This window comes from Python bivittatus, unplaced genomic scaffold, assembly GCF_059951505.1.
Source record: "Python bivittatus isolate LINGU-HERP-01145 unplaced genomic scaffold, Pbiv_v1 ctg000050_np1212, whole genome shotgun sequence".
Lineage (NCBI taxonomy): Eukaryota > Metazoa > Chordata > Lepidosauria > Squamata > Pythonidae > Python > Python bivittatus.
The window spans coordinates 8,382,722-8,404,890 of record NW_028277033.1 but is presented as its reverse complement, the minus strand read 5'-3'; the positions used below and the strand labels follow the sequence as shown (position 1 = coordinate 8,404,890).

The window sequence follows — 22,169 nt, the reverse complement described above, 5'->3', positions numbered from 1 at the left end:
TCTGGTTTTGTATTGTATTGTGGATGCTGTTCCTTCTGCAACACTTCCGTGAGCAGAAATAAATGAAGGTATTTTTGATTTTTTTAAAATAAAGCTTTAATGTTCAAACGAGTGAAGAGGTGAAATAGTTATTTGCCAAAACACTTTAGTGTAATGAGATCCATTCTTGTGTTATGATATACTATCTTCTTTTTTAAAACATTGTTCTCGAGCTATAGATTTTCTTGGTAAGTTTATATAAAATAGTCAGGAGAGGAGAGGAGAGGATCCAGGATCATATAATTATACTTCTACATCTATCTATCTATCTATCTATCTATCTATCTATCTATCTATCTATCTATCTATCCATCCATCCATCCATCCATCCATCCATCCATCCATCATCTATCTATCTATCTATCTATCTATCTATCTATCTATCTATCTATCTATCTATCTATCACAGATTCGTTTCTATTATAAGTAAGTTAACACTTAAAAAAATGCATGCATGTCTAGTAACACTAAAAATCAGGATTAAATTCCATATAAAACAAATAAAACGCAATCCAGTATCAGTAAATAACCTTTTCCAGTTAACCTGGAAAAAAAATGATGCCCCTTGCCAGGAGTATAAACAAGCAAATTACAATTTTTAAAAACTTGCTTAAAATAACCCATTTTCCTTTGGGAGATATCTTCTGCATGAGGAGATATTTTCTAGAGGAGATCTTAATATATTTAAAAGCCAACAATAGCACCTGAAAGGTTTATTCCACCCCCACCCCCACCTGGCCCCCCTGCCAGCTTGACTTTCTGGAACCCCCGATTGCAATTGCTTTGGGTGAAGGATTTCGTTTACTGATGCTGTAAGTTTTGCCACTCAAAGTCCTTCTGTCTGTGTAGGGGCCAAGGAGACATTCAGTTAGTTGGCATTTGAATGCAAGTTTTCAAACTGATGCACAAAACAGAAGGGGGTTATTGTTTAAAGTGTAGTCTAGAGCATATTCCAGCTGAACATCACAGTGCAGTTTGCTGGTCTAAAAAATATAGGAAAAATCTGCATAAATCTGCAAACAGAAAAATAAAGACAGAGAGAGACCTTGTCATACCAGAATTCAGAATTAAGTTACTTTCTTTAATGGCTCCTCCAAGGGAATAGTACTAGGAATGCATTCCTTCAATACCCCATATCATTTGAAAATTGGGATTTAATCAATAATAAGAGATTTGGCGATAATCGGCTTTAGTAGGTGTGGATTTAGCAATCAAATAACTCTGTCTAGAAATTATTTTTTGCAGCAAAAAACTGATGCAATTATCTGAAACTCAATAAATGCAGCAATTTTATGCCTACCTTTAAGCAATTGCTTTCATTTATATGGGCTATTGAACATTTGGATGAGGTTTTTAATGGAAAAGTGGTCAATAATTCCAGAAATACTATAGAGCTGAATTCCTACAAAGCAAGCAGGAGAGTAAGGGAGAAAATACCTTCCAATCCCAATTTTATTAACTTAGTCATTATATAATGTATGGACAGTTTTTGAATCACTGCTGAATTCATCTACAATATGGCAAGGGGAAGAGAAGGGAGGAAAAGAAAAGAAAATCTCTTTCTTTTATGGATATGGAAAATGAAAAGCTTATCAATGTTACATTATGGAAGAAAACTGACATTCAGAATTGAAAAGCTATGAATTTCAGAAAAGTCGTTTTACTGACGGGTTCCAGGCTGAGCTCTGTTAGTCTCTGCTTAAGAAGACCAGCCGATTGGTTGGTTTCTCCTGTCCCAGCCTGATATTTTCACCACTACGTGCCACCTTGGCTCTGTAAAGTAGCAAAAGGGGCCTGGCTGCTGCTTTGGGTTAATCCCCTTTCTTATCATCTTACACATCCCTAATTATTCACTGCCAAATGAAAAGGTTGTCACTGCATAGAAGGAGATTTTCTACATTTCTATGCATAGGAAATGGTTCTTGGAAATCTCTATTATGTTCTTTCCTCTTCTTTGGACTCCACACTTTGTTGCAAGTTGCTAAAGCTGCAAAATAGAGATCTATTGTTCTCTTTACCCCAACTTGTGTCCTGACTACACATTTCCTTGGAATTGGGGGTCTTGAAGGATAGGGATTTCTTGCTTGTCCTGATCTCATGACCTTTAACATCCTCCATGATTTTTGGCTTGCATTCCTTCCTAAAACCTAGCTGTAACACTTTCCTGGCCTACTGTAGGTCCATATGAACAAATTTGGTTATTTATTCCATAATTTCTGGGTTCCTGATTAAGAAAGGTCATTTTTTTCTTTTGCTTGCAATCATACCAAAAGTCTTTTTGGTAGATGCAGCGTTCTTGAGGCTTCAGTTCTCTGGGGGAAAGAGAGTGTGTGCTATCTTTACAGAAGTTGAAATTCTGCATAGCATAAATCCATCACAACCATGGTACGGCTGGAATTTTATGGTGGGAGGGTAAGACAAATTACCTGGATTTTCAGTTCGTATACTTCTTTCTTCAGCTGAGTTGGTTTTTTAACAACAGAAACCGTTCCAGTTGCATTATTTATTTCAAATGAACCTTCACTTCCTGTCACAAAACAGAGATATGCAAAGTTATGCCTATGGGAATTTTTGTTCCCTAGAAAGAGTAGAAGAAAGGAATTACCCAGTCCAGTTATTATGATGCAACTAGTTGAACACAGCAACTAATGACCTTGGATGGGGACATTCCACAGAGCACTGAAGTTATGTGGATTTCCCAAAATGGCTTCCTGCTTGGGAAATTGGAAGGGACCTCAGAGTTATCTAATGTCTATGCCAATGGAGAAGATCACCCCACCCTTAAATGTGATAGATGACCAGCAGTCATGCTGAATAGGTAATCTGTACCTAGATAGGTTCTTCTTGGTCCCTGAAGTTGGGCGTGAAAGCAATCTTAGATTATCTATTCTCCTCTACAAAATATTGGCTTGGACTTAAAATAGAGGTCATTTGAGCACACCTGCTGAAATCAACAGGGTTTAAGATAACTATGAATGAATTAAATCTCATTCCTTTCAGCCTGTACTAAACATGATTGCATCCACATTCAACTTATTATGTTGAAATGAACATGACTTCCATCCATGCTTGTTTCAAAAACATTTCTCTGCTCAGTGTCTTTCTGGAAAAAACAGGAGATATGTGTATTTTTAAACTATACAATACAGGAGCCAGTTTAAATCTCAGTAAACAGAAGAGATTCCAAAGAGGGGCAACGCCAAAGAATGCTCAAACTATCGCACAATTGCACTCATTTCACATGCTAGCAAGGTTATGCTCAAAATCCTACAAGCTAGGCTTCAGCAATACATGAACCGAGAACTACCGGATGTACAAGCTGGGTTTCGAAGAGGCAGAGGAACTAGAGATCAAATCGCCAACATTCGCTGGATCATGGAGAAAGCACGAGAGTTCCAGAAAAATATCTACTTCTGCTTCATTGACTATGCAAAAGCCTTTGATTGTGTGGATCACAACAAACTGTGGCAAATTCTTAAAGAGATGGGAATACCAGACCACCTTACCTGTCTCCTGAGAAATCTGTATGCGGGCCAAGAAGCAACAGTTAGAACCGGTCATGGAACAACCGATTGGTTCAAAATAGGGAAAGGTGTACGACAAGGCTGTATACTGTCACCCTGCTTATTTAACCTATATGCAGAGTACATCATGAGAAATGCCAGGCTGGAAGAATCACAAGCCGGAATTAAGATTGCAGGGAGAATCATCAACAACCTCAGATATGCAGACGATACCACCCTCATGGCAGAAAGTGAAGAAGAACTAAAGGGCCTCTTGATGAGGGTGAAGGAGGAGAGTGCAAAAGCTGGCTTGAAACTCAACATTAAAAAAACTAAGATCATGGCATCTGGACCCATCAATTCCTGGCAAATAGAAGGGGTAGAAATGGAAGCAGTAACAGACTTCATTTATTTGGGCTCCAAGATCACCGCAGACGGAGACTGCAGCCATGAAATTAAAAGACGCTTGCTCCTTGGGAGGAAAGCTATGGCAAGCCTAGATAACATATTAAAAAGCAGAGACGTCACCTTGCCGACAAAGATCCGCATAGTCAAAGCGATGGTTTTTCCAGTAGTAATGTATGGCTGTGAGAGCTGGACCATAAAAAAGGGCGAGCGCCGAAGAATTGATGCCTTTGAACTGTGGTGCTGGAGAAGACTCTTGAGAGTCCCCTGGACTGCTAGGAGGTCAAACCAGTCAATCTTAAAGGAAATCAACCCTGACTGCTCATTGGAAGGATTGATAATGAAGCTCAAGCTCAGATACTTTGGTCACCTAATGCGAAGAGAGGAGTCTTTGGAAAAGACCCTGATGCTGGGAAAGATGGAAGGCAAAAGGAGAAGGGGACAGCAGAGGATGAGATGGTTAGATAGCATCACCGAAGCAATGAGCATGAAACTGAGCAAACTCAGGGAGGCAGTGGAGGACAGGAAGGCCTGGCGCAATATGGTTCATGGGGTCACGAAGAGTTGGACACGACTTAACGACTAAACAACAACAAACAGAAGAGAAAAGATTTCAGGACCATGGAGAGCAAAAAAAAATAATAATCAAAACCTCCTCTAGAAACCCAATTTAGGATAGAATTACTTTTCTCAAACAAATGTATTTTAAGAGTAGGAATAATAAGTCCTGTTTCTTTCTGCCCCTTTTTTTTCCTCTCAGTGAGCTTCAGGGTGGGGGGATGGATCAGGCCCTAAATCAGAGATGAGTGATGGCTTTTGCTGGGAAGGCGAATCAAGAAATTTTCCTCCCAGAGAAAGGGCCAAACATTTTTACATTCTCACTCAAGAATACTAAGTTGGTAGGGGGCAGGTGAAGTAGCATGAACTACAGGACTGAATATGTATCAGTGTGTCTGGAAGAGAGTTGGGACACGTATTTTTGTGCAAAGCAGGGCCCCAAGGCCTAAAGGATCAGCAGTTGTACGTTTGATGGACAGAGATTGAATTAACTATTTTTGTTGGGGAGAAGGGCTTCAAAGTGATGAGACCAAATAGACTTGACTAGTTCACACATAGGAGGGGCTGTGATTTTCTATTTTTCCCCTTTGGCTGGGGCTGGAGTTGGAGGGGTGATTGTTATAGTGATGATGATAGGCTTATTTTGATATGAAACACACTTTTGTTGTGTCTCATGCTTAGAGAGGTGGGAAACTGCATTGATGGTTGGAGGAACTGTGCTACTACAATTCAATGGCTCCTGGCTCTTGAAGTGTGGAAACTAGGCCTGTTCCTAACATTGAAGATTGTCCAAACTTTGGTCTAAGGAGGAAAAAAAATGACAAAATGACCTCCTGAAAAATAACCACAGAAATCTGAAAGAGCAGCTGGCATGAATTTGTGTACGAAACTGCCCTGGGTCTCTCTAAAAGCCCACTCTGAGGATCAATGCCCCATCTGTGAATGCCAAATTGTTTGGGTATATGAAGCATAAGCTAGTTAAAAAAAGAGAACACTTTTAATTAGCAGAGGTATAATTATATCTTCCAACCATGAGAATATCTCTCATAAAGCTCAGATAAGTGAGAAGGTTAACTTTCACAGGTTTAATTTCTGATGCATGTTTCTGGAGGGGAAAAACACTCTCTCACACACACTTTTAGCAACAACTTAAAATCATCCTAATACTAAGTATGAATGTCATCTAACCCCCCCCCCCCCGTGCAAACAAACACACTTGCGAAGGGATATGAGTCAGCTAAGAAAGTTAAATCTTCTTGCCAACACCAGTCGGTTTTAGATACACATGATTTTTTCCCCCAGGCTGATGACTCAGTTTGTGATTGACCAAGCCTAAGACAATCCAGCAATGCAGGTGATTTGGTGAGTCATATGAGGCCAAACATGGGGCAAGTACAAATTGGCATGGCATAAATAAATATAAATAAACAAGAGTTTCCTTGAGAAATAATTATGAATGTTATCAGCCTTTCCTGCAAGGAGACAGGGTGTGACAGTCACAGTCCTAAGCCTTGTAGGAATTCCAACATTGAGAAATATTGATTTAATCACTGGGAAAATTCCCTTCTGGATGAAAGCAGATGGAAAAGGAAAATGTGGAATCTATTCATCAGTTAGAGATAATTCACTCTCTGCAGGGGAATTAAAAAAAAAAAAACTCCTCCCAAAAGAAAAGCTTAAGTAACTATAGTTCATGTTATTCATATCACAGATAACTGGGCCAATCTGGGTCCATAGAAGTTCTAAAACTTGGTATCAAACTGTATTTTTAACTTGATCAAAGAAGAAAAGTACTACATTCAGAGTGAAGATATCACCAGTATTTCAGTAATCTGAATTCTTTTCAAGTAAACTAAATTAAAGTTAAATCAAACTAAATTTAGCTTTTGACCCAGGTTGGCCCACTCTTTTGTCCTAGACTTGCTAATTTGGAGTGGGGAGAATCTTGATTTCTGGAGCATTTCTCCAGTGTCAAGTGTGCCTTCCAAAATATTGCTTATCTCTGAAATAAGGTTGTGTTTATAAACACTCACCCACAATTGCCTCTCACACAGATCAGTTAGATGGGAGAAATTGCATATAAATATGACACCCATGAGAATACTCTTTCAATTCAAATGCCAGTAAAATTTCAAACTATCAAAATTACAGTGTTCCAACCATGATTTGTTTATTTATCTATGTGTTAGGTTGATATTCTACCTATCCTCCAAGTACAGACAGCATTTCCTCCTCCAATTTTCCCCACAACAACAATCTTGTGAGGCAAGCTGGACTGAGAGAGAGTGACTGGCCTAAAATCACTCACATGAGCTTCCATGGCTAAGGGGGAACTTGAATTTGTGACTTGTCAGTCCTAGCTTAACAAACTCCATCACCACTACATCATGCTGGTTTCTGAGCTGCACTGCTTCTAGACTGCCATCATATCTACTCCTCAACCCTCTTGCCATGCCTACCTCTGATGAATCATCAGATGAGAGTGAAAGATGGTGGCTTCTAAGAAGAACCAGCCAAGGCAGAGGCCCCTAATCAAATTTAGACTTGGCCAAGATGAGGGCATCAATGAGGAAGGACTTCTGGATTCTGCATGTCCTCCTGCTCCATGTCTTACTGAAGGCCAGTGCTTGAGAATGTGGGGAACTAAGTGTAGTGTGTAAGACAGTGTTGTCCAAACTTGGCCACTTTAAGATGAGTGGACTTCAACTCCCAGAATTCCCCAGCCAGCATGGGAGTTGAAGTCCACTCATCTTAAAGTGGCCAAGTTTGGACAACACTGGTGTAAGACAAAGATTTTGCAAAGCTAAGCAATCTGTAAGAATATAGGCAATTAGCAACCTCCAGCTGTAGTGTTTAAGCCTTTCAGTGTTAGAATTTCAGCTGCTGATGACCACCTTTTCCAGTGACTTATTTTGCTTTCAACCAGCCCATCATATGCTTCCTATAATCAAGCCCTTTGGGGAACATTTGTGTCTACTTACATTACACATTTCTTTTTATTGACCATCCAATTGTTTAATACATATGAAACCAGTATGAAACAGGGGAGGCCAAAAAAAAAAAAAAAGGCTTAAGGAATAACAAGAACACACAGTGAAGGTGGGAAAATGCTAGCAGATAACCAAGAAGAGGCAAAATGATTTATCTCCTATTTTGGCTTAGTATCCTCCAGTGAGAAGGTAAGTGTTTCACTAGGTAACTGTGGAAAGCAAAAACAGAACTGAAGCTTGATAATGAGACAAACATTCTGAGAATATCTATTTACAGTACTTTAACTCTATGGAGCCAGATGAATTGTATCCTAGGGCACCAGAGGAAATTGCTGATGGTCATGTTGTTAAACTTTTACATATTATCACTGAGAACTCCTGGAGAAGAGGTGAAGAGGGCAAATGTGGCCTTCATCTTCATAGATGGAAAAAAAGGAGGATCTAGGAACAACAGAACACCTGGGAAGGTTACAAAGCAGATGATAAAGAGGCAGTCCTATAAGTACCTTGAATTGATTATGTACCATCAAGTCAGTGTTGACCCTTATCAACCATATAGATAGATTTGAGCACCTTGAATACAAAACAGTGATTGCCACAATCTCATAAATGTGACTTGGAGAACAAGTTAGCCTTATTATTTGATTGGATAACTTTCCTATATATTTTGATTTCAACCAAGACATTTGACAAAGTATCCTATGGCAGGCTGTTCAGCAAACTTGTTAAAAGTTGACTGGATGGTATGGCCGTGAGATGGGTAAATAGAGGGCCTCAAAAATTGTGCTCAGAGGGTGCTTATCAGACTGAGAGAACTTCTCAAGTGAAGTACAAGATTCAGTCCTGAGTTCTGTACTTGTCGAAGTCTTCTCTGAGCTTTCATTTATATTTATTTGTAGTTTTATTTTTGTTCCATTAATAACGAACCTCTCCTACTGGGGATAATAACTGGCTGGAGAAACAGACTGGAGTGATAAGATGGAGAGCGCTAACAGTCTGAAAAGGAAAAGACTGTGATCAAGAGGAAAGGCAAAAGGAACAGCAAATTCAGGAAATGTCAAAGGAAGAGCTTTGAGACACATAAGGGTGCTCCAGATGCCAAACAACCCACAACTGAAGATCTGCTGTAATGCAAGCTTCATTAAGCGAGTCATCCAAGTTTTTAGTAATCTTGGATGAAGAGGAGGAGAGAATGCTTACCAACTTTGCATAGGACACCAAATTGGATGGAATAGCTAGTATCTTAGAATACAGAAATAAAATTCATGATCTGGATAGATTAGAGAAATGGGCTGAAAATAACAGAAAGAAATGCAATAGTCTTCTCTTGGGAAATTGAAATAAAATGCACTGGTTTATGTAGTATGGTAACAGAACATGTGAAAAAGATGTTGGAATAATAGTTATAAATGGAGTCAGCAGTGGGATGTGCTCCAGGAGGTAACTGTAGGCTGTTTCAACAGAAATATAGTTTCTAATTCACGGGAAGTAATTGCTCCATTTTATTTCAAATTGGTCAGATCCTCAAGTAGAATATTGTGTCAAGTTTTGGGCTTCACACTTCAAGAATGATTCAGACAAGTTGGAATACGTTCAAAGAAGGTAATGAGAAGGATCGGGGGATTAGGAATGAAACAGCATGAATAAAAATTAAAGGATTTATTTTTTAACTTGAATTCCTGCACAGAACAGAGAGTTAGATTCAAGTCTACTGCTCATCTTTGAAATTTGGGCCAGCGAGGGGCAAAAGACAGTCCCTTCCTGAAATCTTTTCTAATCTTTGCTGCAACACAGAGCTATTAAACAATAATCAGTGGTGCCTGGGGAAAAGTTCTAAAGAGGTAAGTTGTGGAAATGGCGAAGGGACCGTTCCTCTGTTACATGCCTCTTCTCTTTGAACAGCCTTTTTAAATGTACCTGCGGTTGCAAACAACCTGAGCTGATTCTGGATATACCGGATGTCACCCAATGCAACAGAATGACTGTTTTTCTACAAATGGAACTGCAACATTTATTCCACGTTGCAAAGTATACTCTTTTCCCCCCCAAAAAAATTACATCTGTGCATCTTGATATGTTCCATTTATTCCAGTAGGACAAGGTATAGTTATGTCATAAGGAAAGAAGTCTTTCTTCACCTTCTCACCTTCTAGATAACACTGTAGGTTTTTGATCCAATGGTACTGTTCTTATGGGAGATGAATAAGAAGCTCACAGTGTGGTACCCTGCATAATATTTGACCTACCAGATCTAGTCTACAAAAGTATACAACCCCCCCTTACCTCTCTACTGCCAACTAGTGGTCACCTAGTTTTTTGCACCTGTTCTCCTGGGGTTGAGAGCTAACTTGAATCTATCCCTTCTTGATCATAATCCATCAACTTACACATCTTTCTTTCTTTCTTTCTTTCTTTCTTTCTTTCTTTCTTTCTTTCTTTCTTTCTTTCTTTCTTTCTTTCTTTCTTTCTTTCTAACTGAGAAGAGGAAATAACTGAGAAGGGGAGATAATTAGAATGCACATTCCTTATTTATTCAGGACTATCAGATCTCAACTACAAATATCAAGACAGCACCAGATGGCAGGAGGTAGATGTTTATACCTCTTACTGCTATCTAGTGTTGTCAGGATTCTTACAGCCCAGGTATGTTGGCCCCTACAGAACCTTGAAATCCTCATTCAGCTAAAATTATTCTCCTGACCTGGAACTGTGCACTGAAAGAGAAGGAGAGCACACCCACACTCACACATAAACATATACTTGTAACAGTAGGTGGGAATGACCTTGAGAGACAGGGAGAAGAGACTTTTAGACTTGCAAGATTGATGTCAGCCTTGCGAGGTAGGCCAGACAGGAAGCATGGCCAGATGAGCTAATTCTACTTTACAGCAAGGTTACATTAACAGAATCTTGCAAGTCTGAAAGTGCGTTTCTCCCCCCATCCCCTTTACAGCCCAAGAAACTAGGGAGGGTCCCTTCTGAGCTACTTGCCCCTCCCACATTCCTGCTGTGGGCTAAGTTGCCTTTTATCTGACTGTTCCCTTGGCTGCATCTCTTCTCCCTGTCTCCCAAGGTCATTCCCACATACCATTGCCATACACAACTTCCGTAAGGAAACTGCCTCCTATCTGTATCTCCTTAAAAAGGCCTATCTTACAATTGGGAATACATTTTAATTATTATTATTTTTTTATGCTTATAGTGGAACAGTCATAAGACTCACACGATAACTGGAAGACTCATAAGACCCAAAATATGATATGGTAGGCTATAATGAATTTAAATCTCTCTTTTTTTTTTCACTAGACCTCACATGCTTCCTTAGATATGCTAAACCACAACTAAAATATCTGTTAATTCAGAACCATAATGTCAGCTCCTTGAGGGAGGCCAGGTCAGGAAACAGATACTACAAAGGTTCCAGGAATGCTATTTGAATATTGAAAGATGTAAGTGCAGAATCTCAAAAGTCTGCTAGAGTGCCTCTCTGCACCCTCTTATACCAAACATAATCAAGGTGAGATTATTTTGAGTTTCTCACATCTTCACCTTTCCCAGGACAGGATTGATTCTTATTTTGCCTTCACTGTTCCTCCAGACTTTCTTCAAGGTTGCCTCTGCTTTCCTTTACCTCTAGTTGGCTTAGTCATGTCTTTACAGTTTCACCAACCACCTACCATTCATAAGACTGTAACGAATGTCATTAGGTTTTCCTCTGTCTCCATCAATAGCAACAACAGTTATGACTTCAGATCCCTAGAGAGAAAAGAGAAGAAAAACCTCTGTATAAGGAGTCCTAGTGATGTAAAAAGAATGTGAAGTGTTACTCCAAGGAGATGAGATGGGACATCATTGTGGTAGAGGAAACTTGCAACTTTTTGGGGGGGAGATAATGTATTGACCTTCAGGTTTCAAGATACTATCAATATCTCTGTACAATTGTATGCTACTTTTAACTCTGTGGAGGTGTTAGCTTTTCATGTTCAGTCCAACACAGGATCATCAGCTTCCACATGAGATGGAACCCCGATCATCACTTGAAGATCCCGGGTCATGTAGAAGTGTCTGTGTGGACGTAAAATGTCTTCCCTGCTTTGTCTTGAAGACTAAAAGACAGACTTAGCTAAGAAATCCTGGAAATTGCTTTTTAATATCTTAAGGTTCCTGAAAACTTTAGGCAACTAGGTTCTTTTTTAAAAAAAATTCTAAAAAGAAGCTGATGGGTTCTGATGTCTCCTTGCTTGATTTTTTTTTTTTTAATATTGAAACTCTCCAAATATTGAATTGGAAATTGGAGATGATTTAGTTATTCTGCCTGGAGATCAGACTTATCCAAGGGCCACACTGCTGGGTGAACATTGTTCTTAAAGAAAGAACAGGTCAACACAGGAAAGGATATATAAGTGTAGAAGGTATCCTTTTCTAAATATTCAGTCCTTGATTCTCACATATTCAGCCTGAGTTCTATTAATTGTTGTTCATTACACAAATGATGATGGCTTATCTATCTCTGAAATATGTAACCAAGAGGATCTGGCTACCGGTCCTGCCTTGCAAGGCTGGAGATATGAGCACCCCAGTATTCACATCCCATCGATATGTTACGATATTATTTATTTATTTTTTGCAGAGGTCATTAACACTCAATTGCCTTGTTTTCATTTAAAAGTCCGCTATTTCATCATTAGGGTATTTCCGGATCACTGGTTAATAGTTACAATGAGTAAATTATGTTTCACCATTTTATTGCATCTTTTATTGCCACAAATTACAAAGTGCGTGAAAAACATTGCCAGTATTTGCAGAAATAGGAAGAAGAACCCGCTATTAATAAAAGCTACAAGGAATCCTCCAGGGAGGCCCAGCGCTAACTCACACAGTGGCCTTGACTCTGGTTAATTTTAAATCCATGTGTAGTCCTGCAAATTAAAGCAGAATTAACCAAACTCTCATATGCAGCTGTAAGGTGGACTTGGATCTTGGCTGAGGCTAAATCCTGCAGTTGGATTCAATTATTAATTCTGCTTTCCTGTTTGGCAGATTGAAACACCATGGAGAATGTGCTTGGAAGAAGAATAAAGTTACAACCCAGCCTCTTGCCCTATATATGAGAGCGTCATAAATTCACTGCAGAAAGAGGCAGGTTTTTAAGCAATATCTCTATTCTGTCTCTTCTGCTCCTATTGTCTATCTGATTCTACCGCATCCCTTCAACTTCTTCTCTTCTCTTCCCTTCTTATTTGTTTCCTGTCTTCAACATATCTCCTTCCTATCAAACTTCCCCCAATACTTGTAAGCATTAGGGTCAATGTCACAGCAACATAATCTAAGGTCTCATCCACACACCTCCTCATCTTCGTGCCAAGATGGCCTGCTAAATGTTTGTTGAAGGCTTGACCACACAACGGAGCCTCCATCTTTGTGCTTGCCTGTCACTGAGTCAGGATGAAGGCAGATCAGAGTGATCTGGCAGAAAAGTGGCGTTTTCCTTCAGAAGATGCAGCACAACCTACTATGTTAACATCTGGATTTGCATAGAGGAGGAGACTCAGTAGGTCCATGAGGACCTGCAGGACTGCCCCTTCCCATCCAGCTATGGGACTCTGTGCTTTCATGTGTTTCTGCTTTGCTCGCCAGGCAGAGAACCTTGGCAGCCAATGTTTTATTTTTGGGGCTGAGGTAGGACAGATACCCCTTGGAAAGTATCCACAAGGATGCTACTCCTATCAATAATCTCTGCTGCTTGGTTTTTCCATAGGGAGACAGATTTTCTTCCCCCTCCCCCGCCGCTCTCCTTCTTTCCTGGCACGTACCCCTACCTCTGGCTTCCCCCACAGCCTCCCCACATATGGGCATTTGCTGGCCTTGTTTTGGAAATAAACTGGGCTAGTAGTTTTTGGAGTAATAGGCCTTGATCCTGTCTGGAGGACAGGAGGAAAGAACATCACTTGGGTTGTGGGAAAAAGTCTAAGACTACTAAATAGCTACTTTTATGCTTTATGCACAGATCCTTGGCTCATATATGATTGTAAAGGAGCTTAGAGATGATTTTGGTATGAAAGAAGAGGAAAAGACAGACCTGGAGAAGAAATTACATCATCCAGAACTTGAAGCAAGCATGAGAAAAATATCTCCAATTAATTCCACCTTGATTGTGTTTGTATAAAGAGAGACAGAGAAGAACTTGGATAAACTTTCAAGATTCTGTTATTATACCCTAAAAAAAACAACAACCCAAAGCAGAATTCCTGGAATCCCTGCAGCGCCTGTCTCTTGACCTGGCCTACCTTGGCATCACTTTTGAAAGTCTGACCAAGTTTCTCTCAGTCCTCTCTTATACTAACAAAAGCAAAGTGGGACTATTTTGTTTCTTTCTCACGCTTGCATCAATCCTGGATTGTGTAATTGCTTCTCCAAGTCCCTCTTTAATGGTTCTTTCATACCAAGGTCATCTCCAAATTGCTTTACGATGGTCCAATGATTTTCAATCTCCTGTTCTAACAGAATCTACCTGTGCTCCTTTGTTGTTTCTAAAGATCTGCTGAAGTAGCATGCCAGAAGGGAGCTATGGGCAGAAAGGAAATCGGCAGATATACCCTGGATATTTTGCAAATATAGATGTCTTTAAATCCCAGTCACTGTTTTTTGAGTTCCCCTTGCAGAATCCATACTGTTTGGGTAGAGTAAACAGGATCCCTGTAATACTCACCACCAGTGTGTCCTCATACACATACCCATAATAGGGTGTACCCACAAAAATTGGTGGGGTGTCTTGAACATCTTCAACGTTGATCGTGATGGTAGTTGTGGCTGAAAACACCTTGTGATTCCCATGGAGCCTTCCACCACCATCCTGGGATACAAAATAATTCCAAGACTGTTATGTGTTATTGGATCAAGCCAAAACTGAATTGGGCCAGAAAAGACCATTGTGAGAAATTCAGTAAGAGTTGTTGTTTTCTGGGCTCCCCTCCTGGAGAATTTCAGCTGATTCCCCAAATATTGGGGACACGTGTCTCCTCTTTCTCAGTTTTGTTACCTATGGTTAAAGGGGTTAAGAGTTAATTTTGATTGTTTTCTGCAGAAACAAAGCTTATCTTTGTTTTATGGGTAACTTGCAGGAACTAGATTCTCCAAAGGAAGAAAAATCAGTATCTCCATCATCTCAGAATAGGATCTCCTTTCTTTCCACTACCTAAAGCTATTCAATTCAGGTTCTAATTTCAGGAGCTTTAATATTATTTAATATTTCTATAATATAGCTGAGGGAGGAAAGAGGTTAACCCCTATTGCTGTCTTAGATAACCTTGGTGCTACCTTTCTTCACTGCTAGACAAAGCTAACCAACAGCCGTCCCTTGTGAGGTTTCAAAAAATGCTTGTTGACCCTTATAATAACCCCTTTGCTTTCAGATGCTTTCAGAGAGTCAGATGGGCAAATGATTAAATGAAAATCACAACATCATGACACAAACACTGCCCCTTTCATACATGCGTTGTGATGTCATACACACTAACATAAGGGGTGGAGTTTGCAGCGTGATGTCACAACTCTCTTTTCATCATTCTGATAAAACTGTTAGGTTCTTCTGCAGGTTTGTCCTTTCTTTCAGCTTTCTGCCAGACTTCAGAAGAAACCCTTAAAAAAAAAAAATAGAAAAAGTAGGGGCGTAGGGGAGGGGGAGAATTGTGGAGCTCAATATCTATTGATTGCGTGGCAACTTGCTCAGAAAATTGACCCCCCGCCCCATGTCCTTAAGGTCAGGCCTGGTAGCATTGCTTCTAAAGGGGAATCATGGAACAAAATCTCTTTCAGATTCACCTGGGAGCAATTGCAAGGCTAGAATCCCTTTTGGGATGGTAAGAGAATTGGGGCCTGCCTGAAGCTCAGGCAACGATCATAATTTGGCACATGTACCAGGAAAATATTTCTAGATCCCAGTCATCATCATAGCTGTACAGAGACTGGAACCTGAAAGGAAATCTAGACAAATGAGCCGTAGGATACATGGTGAAACCTTCTCTCCTTACAGTGTGGATTTCAGTAGTGGCTACTGCAGTGGTCTCATTTGGCACAAAGGTTTCCCGGTTGTGTCTCAGTCCGGGAGATGTCTTGAGACTTTGACAAGGGCTGAGTCACCCCTTGACATACTAAGGAATGGTAAGAATGTGTTACAAGCTGGGCATTGCTTTGCATCGAATCAGAAATCTCCTGCCCCAATTTAACATCTAAAAACTGAAAAACCTACTGAAGCAGAAATAAGTATTGGACAATATCTCTCCAAAATGAAAGTGGGAAGGGACTTGCTTGAATGTTTCTCATATACTCTTATTTAGTAATTTACTTATTTATTTCAGGTCCAACTCCAGTTCTTCTAAGTGGCTAATAGCCAATATCATAAAATAAAAACATCACCAGAATAGGGGCGTACAACCTCTCTTAAACCATATAAAATCCATATAGAAGCAATTCATTGCATTCATACTAACAGCACCAGTCATTCACCTCAAACACATCCCTTCCTCACTGCTTAGTCCCAAATGCTTCTTGGAAAAGCTAGATCATTAGCAGCTTCTTAAATATCAGCAGTGAACATGCCAATTTCCAATGGCAGGGAATGCCACAAGAGGGGAGCTCCTGCAGAAGATGCTGGCCTCTGAGCCCCTTCCCAGAAAACTGAATATGACCACCTATGCTGCTATCAGAAACACACAAGTTTAAGGCATTGTTAGAACTTATGCCGTTTTCCATTATCTGCACATCTGGCTTATAATTATGCATTTGTCCCTTTGGGGAATATATTTTACCTTAGCCACTGCAGTAACAAAAAAAGTTCTTGCTTTTTCATAGTCAAGGGTGATCCCTGTTTTGATGCGAAGAACACCGCTATGACGATCTATAGTAAATTTATTTGTATGGATATTCTGGAAGAAAAAAAAAATTGGAAAGAAAGAAGACAGGCAGTATTACATTGGCTGTAACCAATTGTCTTTGCATACAAGGAGCCAGTTATACATCACTTGCTTTGAAGAAAAAGGTAAGGCTCCCTCAAGTTGAACTCGACTCTGGATGACATCATTAACACTCCCTATTGTTTTCTTGGCAGCAAAATAGGAGTGGTTGGCACTGCCCACTAGGATGAAGTGTTGACCGTTTCTACACTGCCAATCTTCTATGTTGCAAAAAAGGGACAGGAGTGGTGAATTCCTGGAGGGGGATGTCCCAAAGTTCAAGAAGCAGGACGTGTCTTCAACTATAGTCCACTATATCAGATGCAAGGCGTGTTATTTTCTTCTGCGGGACAGAGGTAATGAAATCTCGGAAACATGCACAATTTAGAGTTCAAGGACCCTTTGTAAACAGCACTGATTGGTGATATTCCAGAGGGAACCTTCTATTCATGGAAACAACTGAATTTTCACCAGTTCTCTCTGCCATCCCTTTCATAATGCTTGTGTGGATCCCCAACACCCTGAGTGGATTTTCTAAGAATTGTCGTAGGAAGAAATGATTGGTAATTTTGGTTCCTTCATTTTCCACTTGCATTCACAGATTTCTTCCAATCATAATTTGGCTCTAATGTATGAAAACAAGGCTGAGTAGCCCACAAGTGGCCTCCAAGCACCCTGGGGTTCAAAATGGCCAATTGTCAGCTGGAAGAATTTTCTTTTGTTTTCTTTCAAGTAGAGGCAATGGAAGAGGGTGCAAAATGCTTCCATTTCTCACCCTAACCTAATCCCTTAGTGCTTCTTAAATTATTTCACCAAATTCAGCCCAAACCTTCATTCAATGTTTGTGGGTATTTATGGGGAACGTTTGGGGGAGAACACTGGTTTAGATTCCCTACCCCAGAAATTAGTTTTCCATGTACAAGGATTTTTTGGGACATAGGACTGCAGGATTTTGTTTATGTATTAAAACATGGATTTCCTAGTGTTTGGCCTTAAGACTCCCCTTCTACTCCTATGCAGCTCATCAAAAACAAAGCAAGATACAACACAACATAATAATTCAGATTTTATATTTAATCAAAACACAAAGAAGCAATTCCCTGCAGAGATTCCTAAAGTGGTAGTAGTAATCTCTGAAAATAAATATGAACCTAAATATCTGGATTGGCTTGTAGGGAGTCTGCTTTAACAGAAGAGGAACAAAACGACAACACAACCAGAACACCCCAAGTCTCATTCAAGGAAGAATGGCAATTGTCTTCCTCTGTATCTTGGCCATGAACAAAACTTGGCTTCCAGCTTATTTTCTTTCAGTGTGCTTCTCCTATTAAGGAGATTACATTTAATCCTACTTAAATATGTGCGCTTTCAAAAGAAGCTACTTGATCAGTGAGTTGTCCTAGATCTACAGCAATGCTACAGTAATTGATTTCTTGGATTTTATTTTATTTTTTTTTGCACCTCAAATTGGGCAGAAAACAACATTATTCTGCCATGAGATTTTTATATTGCAAGTTCTAATAGTTCAGGTAGCACCCAACTTTATTTTAATTGGACTTTTATTTTTGGTAGGGAATAAACACATCTGGGCTGGTTCCTCATTCAAAACTAACTCCCCCCCCACTATAAAACAGTAGCTTTGACTTTCACAATCAAAACATGACCTAGGTGGGCTCTTTGTCATTGGACATTTCTACAGGGTGACAATTTCCACTCTCCAAACACTCACAAGTGCTCTAAAGATGCTCTACAACTGCCTTCATTTCCACTGATCTTTCACTGTGAGCTCCACAGGCCCAAAAATAATAAATATCCTATCATCCCCATGTCAAGCAAAAGAAAAATAAAATTTTTGCACTTTCTTCCCTCTACCTCCAGGAAGGAAGGAAGGAAGGAAGGGAGGAAGGAAGGGAGGAAGGAAGGAGGTTCTGAGTGATTTCCATGAGTGGGAACTGCAAAAGTTCTGCAATTACCCTTCCGTTCAAAAAACCTGGAGCCCAGGAACCTGGATTTGTAGTGAGCCGTTGGTTCCCACAAACAGGGAAATGGACTGCCTAAAACCTCCATGCACCCACAGCATTGTCTTGTGGTTTCATACATGCTGCTGTTAAACCAGAAACAAAGCAGTTCAGCTCCTGAACAGAGATGTTGATGTTAGGGGCTGAATCCCTATTGTCCATCTCTCTGTCATGGCCTCTACCGTCTGGAAAAGCATCCGTATGGTTCCCACCCTGATGATGTTCTAATAATCTTTCAAAACCTGGCTATTCTCCCAGGTCCTGGGGGTAGAGTGTTGTGAGCCCATCATTGTGCTGTATTTGTTTCTTCCAGATGTGCACAAGCTTTTTCCTTTTATCTTATTGTTCTTTACTTTTTAAATGTGCAAGCCATCCAGAACTGTTGGTCAGCCTCTAAATTTAATAAAAGCAAAGAGTAATCGGCTTGGAATAGCGCAAAGACTCCATGTCTGAGTGTAGTTTTACCTGCAGAGAATAAGTAATGCTTCCTCCTGAACCCGTGTCTTTGTCCACTGCTTCAACTCTGAAGATGCTGCTCCCAGACGGGGTGTTCTGAAAATCCAGAAAAGAGTGAATCAGGCTTGAAAGCAAGAGTGACAGTAGCAAGAGATGGGATGGAAGCACACAATAATGAAAGGTTGGGAGGGGGAGAAAAAATGGGCAAGAAGTGACTAAGAATGTATTAGAGAAGGAAACAATGAGAAGTTGTATTGAGATGAAGCAAAACAAGAAAACAATGCTTTCTCCACCCCTACCTGCCATAACAGTGATGAAATGAGACATAAAACAAATAGGAAAATAACCTGATGTCAGCTGCATCTCTCCCAGAAAAAAATCAGATATGATGTTGATATAACATTTGACAGATATGACATCTCTAGAGACTGGATCTCTTCAAATACAAACTTATTTTTGGTCAATACAAATTTATTTTTCAAGTTCTGGAGATTTAAAAAAAGGTTGCCAATTTCCAGGAGAATTTGATGACTGCTGCTGATTGGCTACTGCCATAACTTCATGCAAATGATATCTCCCAATTGCTAGATCAATTTTGCACGTTACCAGGTTTCAGGTGAACTTTAAAAGGCTAAAGATAACCACATATTATCAAGAAAACGGTGAAGCTACAATTATGAGAAACAGGCTCTTACTTTGCTTCAAGGCTACTTTGCAGGGGTGAATCCTATCTACTGTAAGGATGCATGCCAGGTTTGGGAGCAAATGGTGGAAACTACAGAATTTCTTGACTGCTGAGAGATTGCCCTGCCTTCAAGTGAACTTAGTTTTCCCAAAGCAGAATCCCAAAAGGGCATGATTGCAGAAGCTACCCAATCTCCTAGAGATGAGGTCTGCAGAAACAGCATTTTTATACTTGATTCCTTGAGATGCCTACTTAGCCCCTTCTCTTCTCCTTCTCCTTCCACCTTTTTTATATATAATTCAAGGTGGCAAACATACCTAACACTCCTGCCTCCTATTTTCCCCACAACAACAACCCTGTGAGGGGGGTTGGGCTGAGAGAGAGCAACTGACCCAAAGTCATCTGCAGCTTTCATGCCTAAGGGAGGCCTAGTCTTCTGGTTTCTAGACCAGCACCTTAACCACTATATCAAACTGGCTCTTATATTAGTCTAATAGGTATGCCCCTCATGAGGTATTGTCTTTCCACCTAACCAAGAGTCTAAACAAGTTCCACCAACCTCCAGGACTTGAACGATGTAAGGCGTGTTGATAAATTCTGGACTCTCATCATTTGCATCTGTTATAAGGACTCTGACCTTCTCAGCCACCTGAAGTTGAACATGGGAATACTTCAGCTAGGCAATGTGAATGACATTCTACGTGCAATTCTATGCATGCTTGCTTGCTTGTTGCATCCTAGTCTAGTGGTAGTAAATAAATTAAAAAATAGAGTGGTAATAAAGCACTACAGTATAAACATGGAAAAATACCCTGAAGGGCTAGCGATCAGAGCACTTACACCAGTGAACCTTCTGGAAGTGTCACTGGTCACACTCAAAGAAAGTGTACTATGTTCAGAACAAATTAGGAAAATCAAATCAATGGCTTTTTAAAAAAAATCTGAACATTTGCTTTCAAAAGACCCAGTGGCTCAATGGTAAAACAGATAAATTGCTTAGAGGAGTCCCAGATAGATTTCTGGGATTTTAGAGAATTGCAGTCAGTGAAAACTAGTCTAAGCTGAACTCAGTCTGCGAGAGCTTCCAATTTTCCCCAACAGCTGAAATCACAGAGTTGTATTTATCGTGCTGAGCCATAGTGAGTTTTAACCATGCTGTGTTGACAAAGCCATCAGGTCACACCAAATGCTAAGCTACAAACCACAATTTGGAAATGACAATGGCTGGGTTCACACCTCATAGTGAAGCCAAAGTGAAACAGACCATGTGATGTCTTGGTGCCTTGTGTGAAATATGTCCTTTCTGTTTCCACAAGAATATAAGTAAGCAGCCCAGTTAGAAGTGAGTCTCCAGCTGAAGTCAGAAACTGGATCAATGAGAAGGGTTCAGGAAGGCTTCAGGTTCCCTATCCATGGTCCCCACACCCCATATATGCATTCATTTTTGGATGAGGGGCATAATGCTCTGATGGTCCTTTCCGTTTCCCCTTCAATTTTCCAAATTAATACGGTATGATGAGATATATCAGCCTACATTGTGCAGTGCTATTAAAGGAGCTCTGACTTTTTTTTTTTGTCTCTGTCCTCCCTATATAATTTTGCAAACACATTTTGGATTCTTAATAGTTTTCAAGACCAAGTGAATAAGTGAACTGCAGAGATGGAGACGGGATGGGCCCAGCGGACAGGGAAGAACATGGATTTCCAGAATGAGCCTCATTTTCATCTAAAGAGATAAGCATCAACTAATCCAAAGCATTTTGGAGCATGTTGTGACGCTGCCTGAACAATGTGACTCTGTAATGGCCTTCCTTGATTCCCTTAGCTCAACAGTTATGAAGACCTCCCTAATGTGAATTTTGGCTTCTCTCTTGTATTCAGAACCTGGGCTGAATTTATAACTATGGAATCAGCTTAACAGATTTAGCTCGGGATGATTCATTATGTCACCCAAACTTGAAAATATGTACGGAATGATTTAATTTGCAGTTTCAGAATTGCAACCTAAACCAGAGGCAATGATGTATAACCCAGTTAGCATGGAGCAAGGCAGGGTAAAGGAAAAGCTGGAACCAGATTCAGAGCTTAAGTCATCTTAGAAGAGTGCTTAGCTTTGAAGTACACTTTCATTTCCATCTGTATGAAAGGAAATATCTGTAGTTATAGAAAGCATATTTTCTATTGATATACTTACTGTACTTAAGCCATCAGAAATACTAACCACCACCTCAATCTCATCTTCTGTCTAAGGAAGTATGAAAGGATGTGTTTTAGCAATTATTCATAACATACAAATACCTCATTTCTGAAACATCTGTTTGCTTTGCATTTAATAACATTAAGCAGTGCAATCTCTATGGAAAATTCACAACACAAATCTATGTGTTTCCCCACCAAGTCCTCTAAATTCAATAGGGCTTCCTTCTAGGCAAATGCGTCCATATTTACCCAAGAGTAAGCTTTTGTGAACATAACAGCAATTATTTCTGAGCAGTTGTTCACACAACTTGTTCTTTCAGTTTCTGCATAAATTGTACATAACTTACAATCAGCCCAACTAATCC

The 22,169-nt window shown here is 39.9% G+C and overlaps 1 protein-coding gene across 2 annotated transcripts in view; it reads right to left on the bottom strand.

Moving 5' to 3' along the window:
• Nucleotides 1-22,169, bottom strand: part of CDHR1 (cadherin related family member 1) — a 57,412-nt gene that overhangs the window by 16,665 nt on the left and 18,578 nt on the right. For both annotated transcript variants that reach the window (XM_025167666.2, XM_088129426.1), the window contains 7 exons: nt 21,800-21,850; nt 20,165-20,254; nt 18,930-19,016; nt 16,303-16,419; nt 14,205-14,348; nt 11,173-11,251; nt 2,466-2,566 (listed from right to left, as the gene is read on the bottom strand). In XM_025167666.2, the coding sequence (XP_025023434.1) occupies nt 2,466-2,566; nt 11,173-11,251; nt 14,205-14,348; nt 16,303-16,419; nt 18,930-19,016; nt 20,165-20,254; nt 21,800-21,850 (669 nt within the window). The remainder of the gene's footprint in view (nt 1-2,465; nt 2,567-11,172; nt 11,252-14,204; nt 14,349-16,302; nt 16,420-18,929; nt 19,017-20,164; nt 20,255-21,799; nt 21,851-22,169) is intronic.